Here is a 14,616-nt window from a genome sequence, read left to right on the forward strand (position 1 = left end):
ACGGGACTGAGGCTAGGGATGACATTGTGTTCTCATGGTTCCTTTATTAACCCAGAGGTTATAGTTGTGACCAATAGTCCATTTTACAGTTGTGTGCTTGGTTGCCAAGCCTTTGAATGGGAGTGAGGCTAGAGATGACCTTGTTATGGTACAAACTTTGCTGCCTTTTAAATGTAAATCACTTTGTTATCATGCTAACTAGATACAGGTCTCTATCACGACAAGGTCACTTTCAGCCTCGCTCCAAATCAAAGGCTTGGCAACTAAGTACACAACTGTAAAATGGCCTATTCCCTGATTGATATTTTTCTTTATTCTCATCACTTGTCTGTTTGATATTGTCTTGATATTGTAAGGAGAAATTCTGTCTTGGTCACTCATGAATGAGAGGTAAAGGGTTAAGGAGCAGCGTGACCTTCAGAGAACCAACAATCGAGGTTCATTCGAAAACAACCCACAGTACAAATGCATATAAACATGTTATTGTAATATTTCAAACCTCTTTAAAAAAATGGTCAATTGTATTAGATAAAATTTATGTGCATATTTACGAAAGTTCATTGTCAGTTTTCTCTCGTTAAACTAATTTTTCTTTCTTGTGAAATAAACGTACAGTTTGTATCGTGAATTACAAGTCCTAAGTACAAAAAATAAAATAAACAAATTAAATAAAAAATTATGTAATAAATCTATCGACATTCATAATTAATTATTTATTTGAACAATTAATTATTAATAATTTTAATTATTAAATTTATTTAAATTAATTAAATTAAATTAATTTAAAATTTAATCAAATTTAATTAATTTAATTTAAAAATTTTTTAATTATTAAAAATTTTAATTTAAAATTATAATTTTAATTATTTTAAATTCATAATTAATTATTCAAACATACAGTTTGTATCGTGAATTACAAGTCCTAAGTACAAAAAATAAAATAAACAAATTAAATAAAAAATTATGTAATAAATCTATCGACATTCATTGTGAGTTTTGCTCTATAAATAATATCTTTTCTTTGCACACTCTATACAATGGGTTAATTAAGAGGTATAGTTTGGAATTATATTTTGAGCCTAAAGGATGAATGAAAATTGGAGGTAATAGTAGGATGATGGTAAGAAACGGTGAAAAAAAAAAACAGGAATAGAGTGAAGTAAAGCAGATTGAAGGAGGATAGAAAGAGAAAAGGTTTGTTCTTGCTAGAATCCCATAGTCGAATAAAATCTCGAATTAAAGGCTCGGTCTAGTTAAGGCTAAGTGATATTGTCTCGCATCTACATATAAATAACAACTTTGTTCTCTTTTTTTCTTGTATAATTAAATTTTCCGAGTCAAGGAAAATCCATTACCCGACTCGTAAATTCCGCGTTAAATTGCATGCGAAAACTGATATCGCACTAATCGTTTCGCGTTTCGTGCGATATCGGTTTCGCGTGCAGTTTAAGGCGGGGATCATTCGTCGGATAATGAGTTTTCCCCATAGTATAGAGCGATGATGGCAATTACCGCACCTAACTACGTGCGCTATGATAGGTCAATTTAACGGGCCATCTTTCACTCTAAGCCCGGTAAATTCCAAAGTTTGTTTTAACTGAGATTTTTACCCTCTATTTGAGCCAACAAATTTAAAAGATATCTCGCAAATCCCGTTTTCTCAGCCCGCACTGTTAGTTACAAAATCTCGTTTTTTTCACGCTTCGCGCTTGAGCCATAACACTGAACGGAAAAAGCTCAGTCCGTGACTCACAGTACAAACCTCGAATTCGGTTAATAAGAAACATGTCTAAGTTATGTACGGTTTTAAGACATAAATTCCCTGATATGTTCTTTAAACAGTCAGGACATTGTAGAATCCGTTTTTATGTCAATTTACATGTTGGCCGCTGCGATAGCGGCGACAATTTGCACAATTTGACGATTATCTTACAGATTCGATTATTTTAAACTTCTGCAGCTTCTTACAGAGAAACAGTCCTGTCAAAGAAAAAAAGATTTTTCTATAAAAATTACCCTTACCACAGAAACTGGCAAACATACATCCGCCACGGTTGCAGTAACTTGTCGCGTAGTCTTCTTCGACCTTATTCAAAATAATATTACAGCTTCACAAGGTGCAAATTCTGTTGCACAGTGATGTGAAAAAAGAGCACTTGCATCCAACCTCGTATCCTCTCCAACGTCATTTTTTGTAACACAGATCATTCTCTCTCTTCTGGAGGCATATTTTTACTGGTTACAAGGCCAAGTTCTCTCATTATATGCCAGTTCACATTACCATACCCCATGTTCGTTAAACACAGCATTAACTCTCTACTTGTAGCATCAGGTCCATTGTTCTGACGCCAAATTTCTAGCGCTGCCCTACAGCGCTCTTGGCTATCCTCCTCTTCTTCTTGAACATTGGCAATAACATATTGCTTGATCTTCAATTTACTGGCGAGTTTCTTCCACCATGAACCTGTTCTCAGTCTCTCGGCGACCGCATTAAGCACACCTTCAGTGGGCGGTTCCATAATCAGAGCTTTAGCTGAGGAAAACAAGTACAAAGGAGTAGAGTCAGAGACCGGTTATTATTTATCGTCTGGGGAGAGAGGGGGGTGGTTGTGTCACAAACAAAAATTCACCTGATCCTCCCCAAGGCTCTCTAGAATTCTTATGATACTCCAGTTAATTGGCGCTCAATTTTATATAGCCCTCCCTTTTTACTGTGCCGGTGACGACCCACCCCCCCCCCCGCCCACTCCATTCCCATGAAACCATGTGATCCCCACAGATCCACCTTTCCCCCACCCCCACCCCAGCGGTAATATATAGTATCCGGCCCTTTATATCGAACGCTGACCATGTAGTTTTGCTGGCTCTCTCGAGTTTAAGGCAGTGTCTTCGTCAGTCTTAAATTATATTAGTGTACATGTATCAATGATATTTTTCTCTGGACACCGAATAACCAGTACCTCGAACTATCAAGATCTCAACTGGAGTTCTGTCTTTTACATTCAGAGATGAATGACCGATTTTCGAGATCGGATGACAGCTTGAGTTCAAATTTGGACTGACAATCACACATTTTCGTTCAACGTCATGTTTGTCGCAAACAACACGGGGTAGCTAAACATATTTCTCTGAAATTCTGGCACTGATGTCACTCAAACTTGGCTTCTTTTTGATTGCCTAGGGTTTGCTTAGAATGCAGAGTTGAATTACATGTAACAGTCAAACACTTGCTGGTGAAGCAAAAAGTTGGATGGAAAAGGTTTCATCGGGAGCAAACGTGCGAGGTCATTTACAGTCAAACTAAGTGAAGCGTACCCCTCAGGATTTCATTAATGATTTGATTAATTGAATATTGAACCCGCGAATCATTTCAGGAGCGAAATAACGAATTGAATATTTGAACATGGAACCCGCTAACCGTTTCAAGAATGCAATAATGGATTGATTATTTGAATATTGAACCCGATAGCCGTATTCGTTTTAAAAAGGCGTGGATCATTGTTGAAATCAGAAGTCCATTTCTAATTGGATTTTGCGAACACGTGATGATGTATCGGTACCATTTCAACAAGGCGTCAGACTTGGCGGGAAAGGTGAGTTCGAGTATTGTGTGGAACTTCTTGTAAATGTTGTAAATGGAATGTTATCGAGAGCTTTTTTCGCCTATTTACATCTTAACGAACTTGTAGAAATTCTTGTATGTATTCATCATAGTAAAAAAAAATAGTTTACGGGCGAAGCCATCGCAAGACTTTTTATTTCGTTAATATTTGCGATCGACTGTTTTCGCAGTGTTTATACAGTACAGTTTGTTCGTTTTCAGGATTCCTCGTCAAATAGAACAATCTTATTGGACTTCAGAAATGGACTTCTAATTTGAACAATGATCCGCACCTTTTCAAAACGGATACGGCTTTTGGGTTCAATATTCAAATAATCAATCCATATTTGCATTCGCGAAACGGCTAGCGGGTTCAATAATCAAATAATCAATTCATTATTGCATTCTTGAAACGACTGGCGGGTTCAATATCCAAATGATCAATTCATTAATGTGATCTTGAGGGGTACGCTTCACTTAGTTTGACTGTAAAAGCAATTTGAAAGAGGAGTTTTAACCGATCAAACATGCTCTTCCAACATAATGTTGCACGGAAGAGTCTCTAGTTCAGACATTATTTTGAAATTTAGCAAAAAAAGAGAGAAACTTTCAACTTTACGCCGCATAGCCTGATTTCAAATCAAAAATAACCATCCCAAGTCAGAAGCTGAAGTGAGAAAACAATTGTTTCATTCTTTTTGTTGAAGCCTCGTTTTGGATTCTTCTACGAATTTGGCATTTCTGCGCAGACATTGAAAACTTCTAGAAAGTAAAATCTTAGAAGGAACGGAAAGAGCGAACTATTTTCGTTCTATGAAACGTGGAAGTGGTTCTGAGAACTTCACTAAAAATTTACCTTTCAAGAGATGATCTCCAATGTGTTTGGTTCCCTCACTTTTTTGCAAAAATTCAACAATCTTTTCAAAGCACTTTTGTTGGTCATCTGGTGGTAGGCTCGCCAGGGCTTTGTAAAAACTACATCGAGTTTGTCCGTCGTTGTTCCTTTCATAATGACTTCGATAAATATTCCCGTAGTTTATTTCTTCTAGCACTCCGCTACAGGCTGCTAGGACTTCCCTAAGTGGACCATCGTGAAGGCGTGAAGGATGCTGTTGTCATCCAAAGGAACTTCAAAAAAATCCAAGGGTGTCTTCTGCAAAAAAAATTGGGTTTCATTATACATTATAAGGCCTTACAGTAGCATGAAAAACGCCATTTACTAGATAAGCATCACGTGGAAAAAAATCTTACTTTATTCCGTTAGAGTGTCTCATAATAAAGATTCCTCTCCTTTGTTGGGAAAGTAAATGGATTAAGAATGATTTTGCAAAGGAGGATTTTCCAACGGAGTGGACTTAAAAAGTCACCCACGACCACATTCAATAGACTTCAGTTTCCGTTCATCATTTACTTTCCAAAAAGAGCCGGGGTCTGTGCAGACGATTGCGATTCGCATCTTAAGACCTTCGATGCTGCGTGCCCATCCGTCTCCGCCGACTCATTCGGACTCATCAAGTCAGTTAGACGGTCCAAGCTACGTCTTTCAAACGTTGTTCTTTACCTCAATGTCTATTTTTCGAGGGGGGAGATCCATTTCTAGTTGGCACAGTTTATTGTCTGGCCTCTTTTCTCTGCTCTTGTAGAACTCTATTTTTAGCCATCCTTTGTCGACAACATGCACCCTTAAATTCCTCTTTATAGAATCGTCCTTTTCAAACCTGTAAGGAAATGAGACAATTTCTTGACATGTGAGGAGGATTTAAGGAAAATCCTCTCTTAGAGCAATAAAAAGCTGATTTTCCTAAATTTTTTTTGGGAGGTAAGTGGATCAAAAGCTGCGGAAATTTTTGAGCGGTAATTGACGGACAAATAACGGCTTTAATAAAGCTGTACTATCGCTGAAGTCTTGCGTTTTTTATATGGCCGTCACTAATCGAACATCAGTGATGCTCCACCGTAACGTAAGAGTAACTTACCAAAAACAGTGATAAGCGCAAATTTTAAGCAAGGATAACGCTTTTTGAACTCCTCGCAAAAATATCCAACACTTTACAAGCACTACTTCTACTACCAACAATATTTATAGAGGATATGTTTTATCACCAGTAACACGAAGTTAATTAGGGTGGTCCTCTATCTACGAACCCACCCATCCCACCCCAGGGGAGGACATCCATCACACAGTATACTCGTGCGTTGGAAATTAACGTCTACGTATTATGCACGATCCTCGCAGTAGATAGCGCTATTTTAGCAATAGCGAAAATCAGACCTGAAAAAAATCAGGCCTGTACGGGACTCGAACCACTGACCTCTGCGATACTAGTGCAGCGCTCTACCAATTGAGCTAACAAGCCAACTGGGAGTAGGCCGTTAAGTTGATTTTTTTTGTTTTGTTTGGTTTTTTCAGGTCTGATTTTCGCTATTGCTTAAATAGCGCTATCTACTGCGAGGATCGTGCATCATACATATCTAATACCGCAGTTCAAAATATATGAACTTCATATATTTCACTGTATCTGACCAAATTAACGTCTCCTACCCCTAACCCTGCAGGAGACGGGACCTCCATTTATTCGTCCCTATCCGAGAAGACTAGAATATCTAACCATTTCTTGATGTTAAAGAAAGGCAGCATATTCTCCTCATTTTTTTTTTAGACCTTGAGTGTTGGTCCGGCCGGGGCTCGAACCCTCGACCTTCCGCACAATGTCCAGCGCTCTATTCATTGAGCAAATCGGGAGGCAGTTAGCACTCCACAACTTGGACATAAGAGAGAAGCTTGATATCGTCTTCAACAAGCTTTATATGCTGCATCTTAAATCCCTAACATGTGATGGACTAACAGCCACTCGTCCAGATGAATTTGAACGTTCCGATTCAGTTTCGTTTCACCTAACAAAAGGACTGATTGGCCAACCAATTTTTAGGACTAATTTAAATGCACGACCCCATAAACGCGAATCTTTAAACACTTATCGTGTTGAAATGTGGAAATAAAGTTGATGTTATGTTATGTTATGTTATGTTATGCCATGTTATGTTATGTTATGTTATGTTATGTTAACCACCATGGTGGTAATAAGCAGTTCACTTTCCCATCCATCTCTTTTTTTTATTATTTCATTTCAAACCAAATGCTCAAGTTCCAGGCAAATCTTCCCTAAAGTCTTACCTGACAAAAAAATTTTCCAAATCCGCAACCTCGGCCGGATGAACCACACTCCCTGAAAGAAACACGTAAGCCTTTTCGCGTGGTACCATGTTGTCCCAAGCACTTTCTTCTTCTAACAACAATTTCTCTTCATCTTTAATGTGCATCCTTGTCGCGTTACTTGAACTGCAAAACACATTCAACAATCTTGTAGAACCTAACTCTGTATCTGCTAGTAGACAAGCTGTAAAAACGGCCACTTGGGATACATCTTCTGTGTTAAAGTTACGCGCTAATTCAATAATTGGTGACATGACGGGTTTAACGCACCAATCTATCCAGCCCCAAAGTCTGCAACGAAGCAACAATATGAGGTCAATCATAATTCTTCGCCTGAAGGGAGAAGGGGGGAGGGGGTGAGGGGAGATGGACGAGGGGAGAGGGGGCGGAGGAGTTGGGGGGGAATCACATAAGGAGTACATAGCGTTATGACAGAATCAAGTAGATTTTACTGTGACACAACAAAAGTGGACCGGATCCCCCTACCTTCCCCTCCCCCTCCCCTCCCCTTCCCCTTCTCTCGCCTGGCGAGAAAGAATGACCTGTCCGTTAGTGTCTTCATTGTGGCTGACGAAATAAATTCACCTCCTCGCAATTTAAAACGTATACGATAATGAATGATAATTATAATCTTACTAATAACAATAACAATTGAAATAGTAAATACGATAGACGGAATAAAGAAATATAACAGAAGTAAAAGCAAAGTAAAGCTTGTGGTCATACAATAGGTGAATAATTAGTAGTCCTGTCCATATGCGAACAAATTGTCTTCCCTTAACTGACGAATGGGACGAATTTACGCAGCTGCGATGGTGATAAAAACTCTAACATAGATTCGTGTGATGCCTTATAGCTACTGTAGTAAGTCAAATAAGATCAAGATACGGATGCTTGCGGGAAAATGAGCCACACTCTCAAAAAACACCAGTTGTACCATCGCTGACCTTGTGTTTCTAATTATAATCGGGTCTGCTCTGATTGCCTTTGTTTAGTTTTGCTTTGAGTTCTTTTCGTTTCGATTTCGATGAGGTTTTTTCCAGTTGGGGAGCAAGGATAGCGCAGTGGTGAGAGCACTCGTCTCCCACCACTGTGGCCCGGGTTCGATTCCCGGACCTGGCGTCACATGTGGGTTGAGTTTGTTGTTGGTTCTCGTCCTTGCTCCGAGGGTTTTGCTCTGGGTTCTCCGGTTTTCCTCCCTCCGCAAAAACCAACATTCCAAATTCCAATTCGATCTGAAAACAGTGGACAAGGAAGAGCCACCAAGTGGAATGTCCATTGCTAAATTATTTATTATTTTTATTAATATTTATTTATTAGTAGTAGTATCGCTACCCTGGAGACTTACGTCACTTATCAAAGTCTTGTGAAAATTTAAAAGCAGATGGTTAATTTGGCATACCTCGAGAAGTGCTTCACATTGAATTTAATGACAGTGCCATCCAGCCATGGAGAGGAATCAGCGGTAATTTCAGTCCAATCTAGATGGGTTCCATCAGATGGTAAAAACAAGACTCGAGCACGGGCTAATGACAGATCAGAGATACCCAATGATTGAGCGCCCTGCTCAGTGTCTCTCAAGGATAGCGGTAGCTGTACAGTGACTGGTTCCTGAAATTTGACCTCCTTGCTGCACTGAATACTTAATATCGGGCCGGCCAACATCTCCTTGTTTCTTAACTCTCTGCTGCGAAATTCTTGTATCTACAAGTGGTGGAGTAAAAAAACTTTTTTCTTGACGGTGAAGGTTACTGCCTCGGTGTCGTCTTTAGTAAGGTATTTCAGTAGTTGTGATTCTGGTAAGAAACTTCTCCAAGCCAGAAGGTTACTCTTTACTCTTTACTGAAACTTCTTACGGTGCCAATTTACAATATCAATTCAGTTGATAAAAACTAAAATTACCTTGTTACACCCACCGAAGCAGCACCACCATTTCTTTAGAACCCTACCCCCTTCTTACAGAAAGTTAGTCGATGAATGTCGGGGGTGGAAGCGGAATAATGAATAATGAATAACGGCTTGAAAAAGAAAATGAATAAGGAATAACGGCTTAAAAAGAAAATGAATAATGAATAACTAGGGTTTAATCGAGAATAAAGAATTATACCAAAAAAGAATCGCGTAAAGAAGCAATAGAGATCAGGCGCTCGAAACTTGCAATCTTCGTCAAATCTTTGATGTCTTTGATGGTTTTTATGACCTTTCGGTGCTTTTCAGTCTCAGATTCTGGTCGCAGTATTCAATTACAGATCCTTCTTTGCCAGCCGATTGCGTAACTTTTTCCCGATTTCTGTCCTGATTGGTGCGTGCTTTTTATGTTCGTTATGTCATCACTGTCTGGTTTGTCTCTTTGTGACTGTCTGCCTCGAGTGACGTGTCAGTTTCTTTTTAGAGTGTCGAAGAGTAATCGAACAGTAATCTACAAATAGGAAAAAAAAGAAAGAAGAGAGATTGCGACAGACGGTAGGTTAAATCGTAATCGACATTCGGTTCATGTTTAATTGTCTGTTATTCACTACAGTTCATACACTATCAAAATTACATTATTATTTCCAGGTCACGTTCCCAATCCTGGTCGCCTGAAAGGTCAAAGCGAAGCTCAAAACGGTCGAAAAGATCGGAAAGGTGAGTCAATTTTAAGTGCTTAAATGTTGATTTATTATAGTTTTCTGTTCAGTGAATTGTTTCACATGCTGCAGCCAATCTTAAAACGCGAAATGACTGACGTCCACCGCAGAAAAAAACTGAGCTTCCTTCGTCTTTTATTTAACAACTATTATTAATAATAACCCGCAAAATACCGTTTATTTAATAACTACCCGCAAAATACCGTTTATTTAATAACAGCCCGCAAAATACCGTTTCGCAAATTACGATTTCGTTTCGAAAAATAGCTAGAATTATTAATATGAAAAATTTCCCAATAAAATACACCAAAACATGTGCCATTAATTAGCGCATCGGGGAACTGTCTCGGAACTGTCTTCGTAAGCAAAATTGGCAAAGCACGTGGCGAATTTCAAGATGTCAATCCCACATTTCCGACGGAATTACTAACTACTTTCATCCAACTTTCTTTTCTACCGGCGAAACATACACTATCGAATATATGTGACCCAGTAACTGCTGTAATTTACAATATATTGCAGAATATTACACTGCTAATAATAAGCAACTATTCCCCATTGAAAAAATTTTCTCTAACCGAGACTCAATACATAAAGCTAAAGACGCTTTTTTAATTTCAAAAGGCAGAACACTTGTAACTCATGGTCTGAACATTCGAGAAGAAACATACTAGTTATTCCTTTTCGTATTAGTTTTCTTTCAATGTTTTCTTTATATTTTTTGTTAGCAGCTAGTTTTATTTGTCTATCATTATTATCTTTCTAAGTGGAGCCCCACGTATTTCCGTTGTTACGTAAAAATGTCACCTTTATTAAAAAAAAAAAAAAAAAAAAAAACATCGCACCTGAAGAAGGCTGGTTTGGCAAGCCGTAACTTTACATTTCTTCCTATGTTGTATCTATCTTTGCTTCTATACTATGATTTTAACTTGTTACACCGATCAGTTTACTAGTTTGATTTAAACATATGAAGTTCCTCAAAGCAATAGTGAACAATTGATTTCTCATCTACATTTTTGTTGGCACATCTGTTTCAGTTCTCAACACCTGTCACGATCACCAAGGAGGCTTGGCAGATCGCAAGATAGAACAAGGTGACGATTTGCATGTATTTTATGGCACCTATTTGATCAAAGCTTTAAACTTACGTTCAGGCCGGTTTAATACAATATTGAAATAAAAACAGACGATTACGGCTAAATGGATCATGAAAGAGCAAATCGGTGCTGGTTTACGCCTGCCACACTACTAGTATCAGTATAGCAGCTATAAAAATAGACCCTTTACTCTCAGTGATAAGTAAAGGATTAGAATCCTTTATTTAAAAAAATGTTAATAAGAACTTTGGGTTTAAGTAATGATCCGCATATCAAGGATAGCGCTGAAAGGCAATGCACGATGGAATATCAACTTTTTTCATTTTAACAACTAGTTATCTCATTGGCCTGACTCAAAAACCGCTAAAAAGTTAAGGTTCAAGTTGCATTTTGTCTAATGCTTTTTAAGTTTTCAAGTATATTTGAGACCCAATCGCACAACATACAATTTTTATAAGATATTGTATTTGGGGTACTTCATCAAAGAAGCAAAATTAATATCTATTGTCTTCTGCTACTCTGATTGGTTAAGCACGAACATTACCTAAAATCTCTTTGATGCAAATGGATTTTATTTTTGTAACGAGCTCCTTCCCTATTCTTGAAATCAAAGATATTCTATGTGGGAAAGAGCCAATGCCACGGAACAATGAAGTTTGCTACCGTTCTTATGTGGAACATAACTTAATATGGGCACCACATTTATTTCTTTCATTAATTTCTTGTGAGTGTCTTGGTTGATCCTGAGGTCGATAAATTTTTGTTGTTATTGTTATTATCTTTTTCGGAACTGGCCATTCTGTCTTATCCATCATAGCGATGGACTCATCTCGTGAAAAAAAAAACCATTTTGATGTCTTTTGTTATCGATTTGTTAGCAGCAATTCCAAAATCCTTGTACACTTCGAATCAACTTTGAAGGATTTGTACTTGTCAGTTTAGACACTGATTTACATGCTTACGTATGTAAATCAGTGTCTAAACTGAAAATTGGTGTTTTATTCCTAGATTTAAGCGCTCTAGGTTTCAGTCAAAGTCCAGATCACGTTCATCGGAAAGGCATCATTTTGAGATTACCGAATCGCGCCGGGTTTCCTATATTGAACCAAGGTCAGTATAAATGTTGTGGTCTGTTTGATTTCGATTAATTTTTGTTCACCAAGCTCTCGATACCTTCTCCAGTATTTTAAAGTAAAGGAGAACCTAGCGAAAAGTACATTTTCAAGAAAACAATGCCTAAATATTGTTTTAAGAAAATAACATCCGTCCGCCCCTTCAACGCCTTTCCCTTTCAACATTGCGCAATACACTGGACTCAAACTGGACAAAACAATTCAGGATCGGTTCATACAATAACTTTTGAAAATAAGCACCGATTAGGCGTGGAACTAGCTTACAGTCGAAGCTCATGCGGGGGAGTCTCATTAAAAATGTTTGCATGTGAAAAGATTTTCCCGCATGAGCCTCGACTGCAGGCTAGTTCCAGTTCAATACCATGAATATGAATATTGTCGTCCTTTAACTATTTTCTACATTGACATATATTCTGTGAATTAATCGGCAATCGATCGGCAAGCAAAGAATTCGGCCCTGGCATACGGCAAATTCATCGGGAAATACGCTTTTCAAAGGTTCATCCCTTAACTGTACATGTCGTTAAAAAATGAGCCTTTGCAATCCTTTGGTGGTACTTTGACTGTTTCTAGCAAATGCACCGCTTACCGCTCAACTAGCTTTAACGTGCTAAAGAACCTTAATTTCTTGTCGCGGATAATGTTTTCTATATGCTTTTTCCTCCGTGTATCGGACAAATCCATTGGAACTGCGCTTCTTTTGAAGAAAAGATTGTTTTAAATCTCCCATTTCAAAGGGGGTTAATTGATTTATTAATGAATGATCTTTCGGGAAGAGTGTTCGACAACATACTGTCAGACACAAACGCAAAGAGACACTGGTCAATTGCCGTATGTAATATCGTTCTCGTTGCAACAGCGTGAGCCAGGTTCAAATGTTGCATCAAGTACTCTGCTACAGGGTGACACTCAACAAGTACTTTGTCAGCAGTCCGTCCTTCATTGTGAAATTTTGTTCAAAGCAGAAGTTGTCGCTGTGAAACACGGTGGACTAACGGAGAAATGGGGTTTTTTCTTGGCTCTCCTTCTAAAGGATCTCTTAGTCGAGGACAGAACTGCAAATGAACTGCAGGTTACCGAAAATGTAATGGATATTATGTGGCTGGACAATAGCGAAACTGAGGACATGTTCCTGTTCAAAGAAGTGTACGAAGACCACAAAAATTCGCCCTATTCCATTGTGGACCGTGTTTGTGTCGCTATCACCTCTAACGAAAATGATTCAAAATGCTATCAACTTTCGCAAGAAGAAGTTGATAGAATTGAAAGGATTCTTAAAGGTGGAAACAACAGTGACATCGAGTCCGACGAGGAAACTAGAGAAAACAAAGTTGCTTCCGCATCCAGGGATGACCATCCCAGAAGTGTAGCTTGTAATACGAGATCTGGACGCACTGCAACACGTATAAGCCTAAATTAAGTTGACACTTTGCTTAACGCAACATACGTATTCATTGGTATAAGTATTCTAGGATCTCAAAGTTATTTCTTTCGTTGTGTTATTTTTAAAAGCTTAATGCAATTTTGAGAAAGTTGAGTGACAATATTTCCACATCGGAAAGACTCAGTAAAATGTGGTTCTCGGGTATTTACCATCAAATCTACCAAGAATTCGCGCTATTATATTGTTGAATAACTATGTTGTTTTGATCTCAAATACGTTATCAATTAAAATTCCAGTGTTTTTTAGGTTGCGTTATAGAGACGAAAGACTCAATCCGATGATCGAAAATAAAAATATCAAACATTATGATGCTTAGATATCTACCAATAATTTGCGCAAAGTAAATAGGACTATGGAAAAAGGTATGTGTTGAACGCCATCGTAAGAGCTTTCCGTCGTCACTGCTTAAAGTTCCTATAGTGTAGATGTTTAGTGTACACTTTTGTTCAGTGTACAGTATGTAAAAATAAATGCCACGCCTATAAGGTTGATATCTAAATAAACCTCAGGCTGGAGTTAAGTAAATAAATACGGTAATTAGATTGAACATGACGCTGATTGTTTTAAATCATATTTTAATTGAAGTGAAATCATCTATTTCACAATAAAGCGAATTAGAAACTGCCCAAAAAACTCAAATAAGGAATAATGAATCCTTGGGTTTCACCCACGTGACCAATACCTTAGCAACGGTTACTATCCGCCATCTTGGTGTCCCTCGAGCGTAAACAAACCGTATCTAACGAAGAGTTCATGTGAGAAAGAAGGGATGGTTTTATGCATTATTGTTGGCTGTTCGAGCAAAAGTGGAAAGCATAAAGACTAAGGATTTTTTTGTATAATAATTTAATAATTTTATTATTTCTATAGCGCAAAATTCATTATATATATGATCTAATGCGCTATTACCTAAGATCATCACAAATCAAGGGGAAGAACAGGAGATACTAGAAGTTGTTGTATTGTTCGAGGCTTGCGGCTGTTGTAGATCCTCGATTTTTTGGTCGAGCTTTTCTTTGAGCTTCTTAGCCGATGAGAAATCGATGTCTTTAGCTCTCGCATACGGCACTTCATTGACCTATGTCGGCAAAATTCATGAGCATTTTACCTGAGTGCAAGTAAGCTTGGGGTGTCACGAAAAGTCACACCCCGAAAACTCAGACTCCTCGAAAATTCAAGAGATAAACTCGACTCATGATCACTCCTGGTAATCCCTCGTGTATTTTGACCTTTTGGGTCTTCATCCAACTGAAGCAGCAAAAGCAAGGCCGCAAGTTGCACGTTCCGCAAAATCGTCCGATGGTTGAGTATTAAAACATTTTAGAGTGACACAAGACTTCATTTAGCTTAGATTTCCTCCATTTTTCCCGTTAATTTTGAACTTTTCATTCACAGTTAACGGGATCAAATGCGCTCGCTCCAACAGCAAAGTATTAAAATGTGGCGTGATTTTGACGAGCCGAAAGGGAGTATGTTTACCTTTTTGTACCTCGTCGCACA

At 38.2% G+C, this 14,616-nt stretch overlaps 2 protein-coding genes and 1 long non-coding RNA gene across 3 annotated transcripts; 1 reads left to right on the top strand and 2 right to left on the bottom strand.

Moving 5' to 3' along the window:
- Positions 1-949: 949 nt before the first annotated feature.
- On the bottom strand, positions 950-4,735 carry LOC148740301 (uncharacterized). The gene is made up of 2 exons (XR_015997145.1): positions 4,458-4,735; positions 950-2,533 (listed from the first exon to the last, which is right to left on the bottom strand). It is a non-coding gene; the product is annotated as an uncharacterized LOC148740301 (long non-coding RNA).
- Positions 4,736-5,115: 380 nt separating this feature from the next.
- Positions 5,116-8,515, bottom strand: LOC148740302 (uncharacterized). The gene is made up of 3 exons (XM_088750595.1): positions 8,218-8,515; positions 6,777-7,106; positions 5,116-5,319 (listed from the first exon to the last, which is right to left on the bottom strand). The coding sequence occupies exons 1-3, from the start codon at positions 8,478-8,480 to the stop codon at positions 5,145-5,147; spliced, it is 768 nt and encodes a 255-aa protein (XP_088606721.1). The 5' UTR covers positions 8,481-8,515; the 3' UTR covers positions 5,116-5,144.
- A 110-nt stretch (positions 8,516-8,625) lies between these two features.
- Positions 8,626-13,320, top strand: LOC148740303 (uncharacterized). Its single transcript, XM_088750608.1, has 4 exons — positions 8,626-9,278; positions 9,372-9,440; positions 10,480-10,536; positions 11,548-13,320. The coding sequence occupies exon 4, from the start codon at positions 12,433-12,435 to the stop codon at positions 13,090-13,092; it is 660 nt and encodes a 219-aa protein (XP_088606734.1). The 5' UTR covers positions 8,626-9,278; positions 9,372-9,440; positions 10,480-10,536; positions 11,548-12,432; the 3' UTR covers positions 13,093-13,320.
- Positions 13,321-14,616: the final 1,296 nt, after the last annotated feature.

The sequence above is a fragment of the Stylophora pistillata genome, chromosome 2, assembly GCF_964205215.1.
Source record: "Stylophora pistillata chromosome 2, jaStyPist1.2, whole genome shotgun sequence".
NCBI lineage: Eukaryota > Metazoa > Cnidaria > Anthozoa > Scleractinia > Pocilloporidae > Stylophora > Stylophora pistillata.

What these genes read in the sequence shown, in the direction of transcription:
- LOC148740302 (XM_088750595.1), bottom strand. Translation starts at nt 8,480, where the DNA reads ATGTTGGCCGGCCCGATATTAAGTATTCAGTGCAGCAAGGAGGTCAAA. An exon ending in AATGTGAAGCACTTCTCGAG is followed by an intron (nt 7,107 to 8,217) that starts GTATGCCAAATT and finishes GCTTCGTTGCAG; the next exon opens with ACTTTGGGGCTGGATAGATT. An exon ending in TTGGAAAATTTTTTTGTCAG is followed by an intron (nt 5,320 to 6,776) that starts GTAAGACTTTAG and finishes ATTTCCTTACAG; the next exon opens with GTTTGAAAAGGACGATTCTA.
- LOC148740303 (XM_088750608.1), top strand. Translation starts at nt 12,433, where the DNA reads ATGATCTTTCGGGAAGAGTGTTCGACAACATACTGTCAGACACAAACG.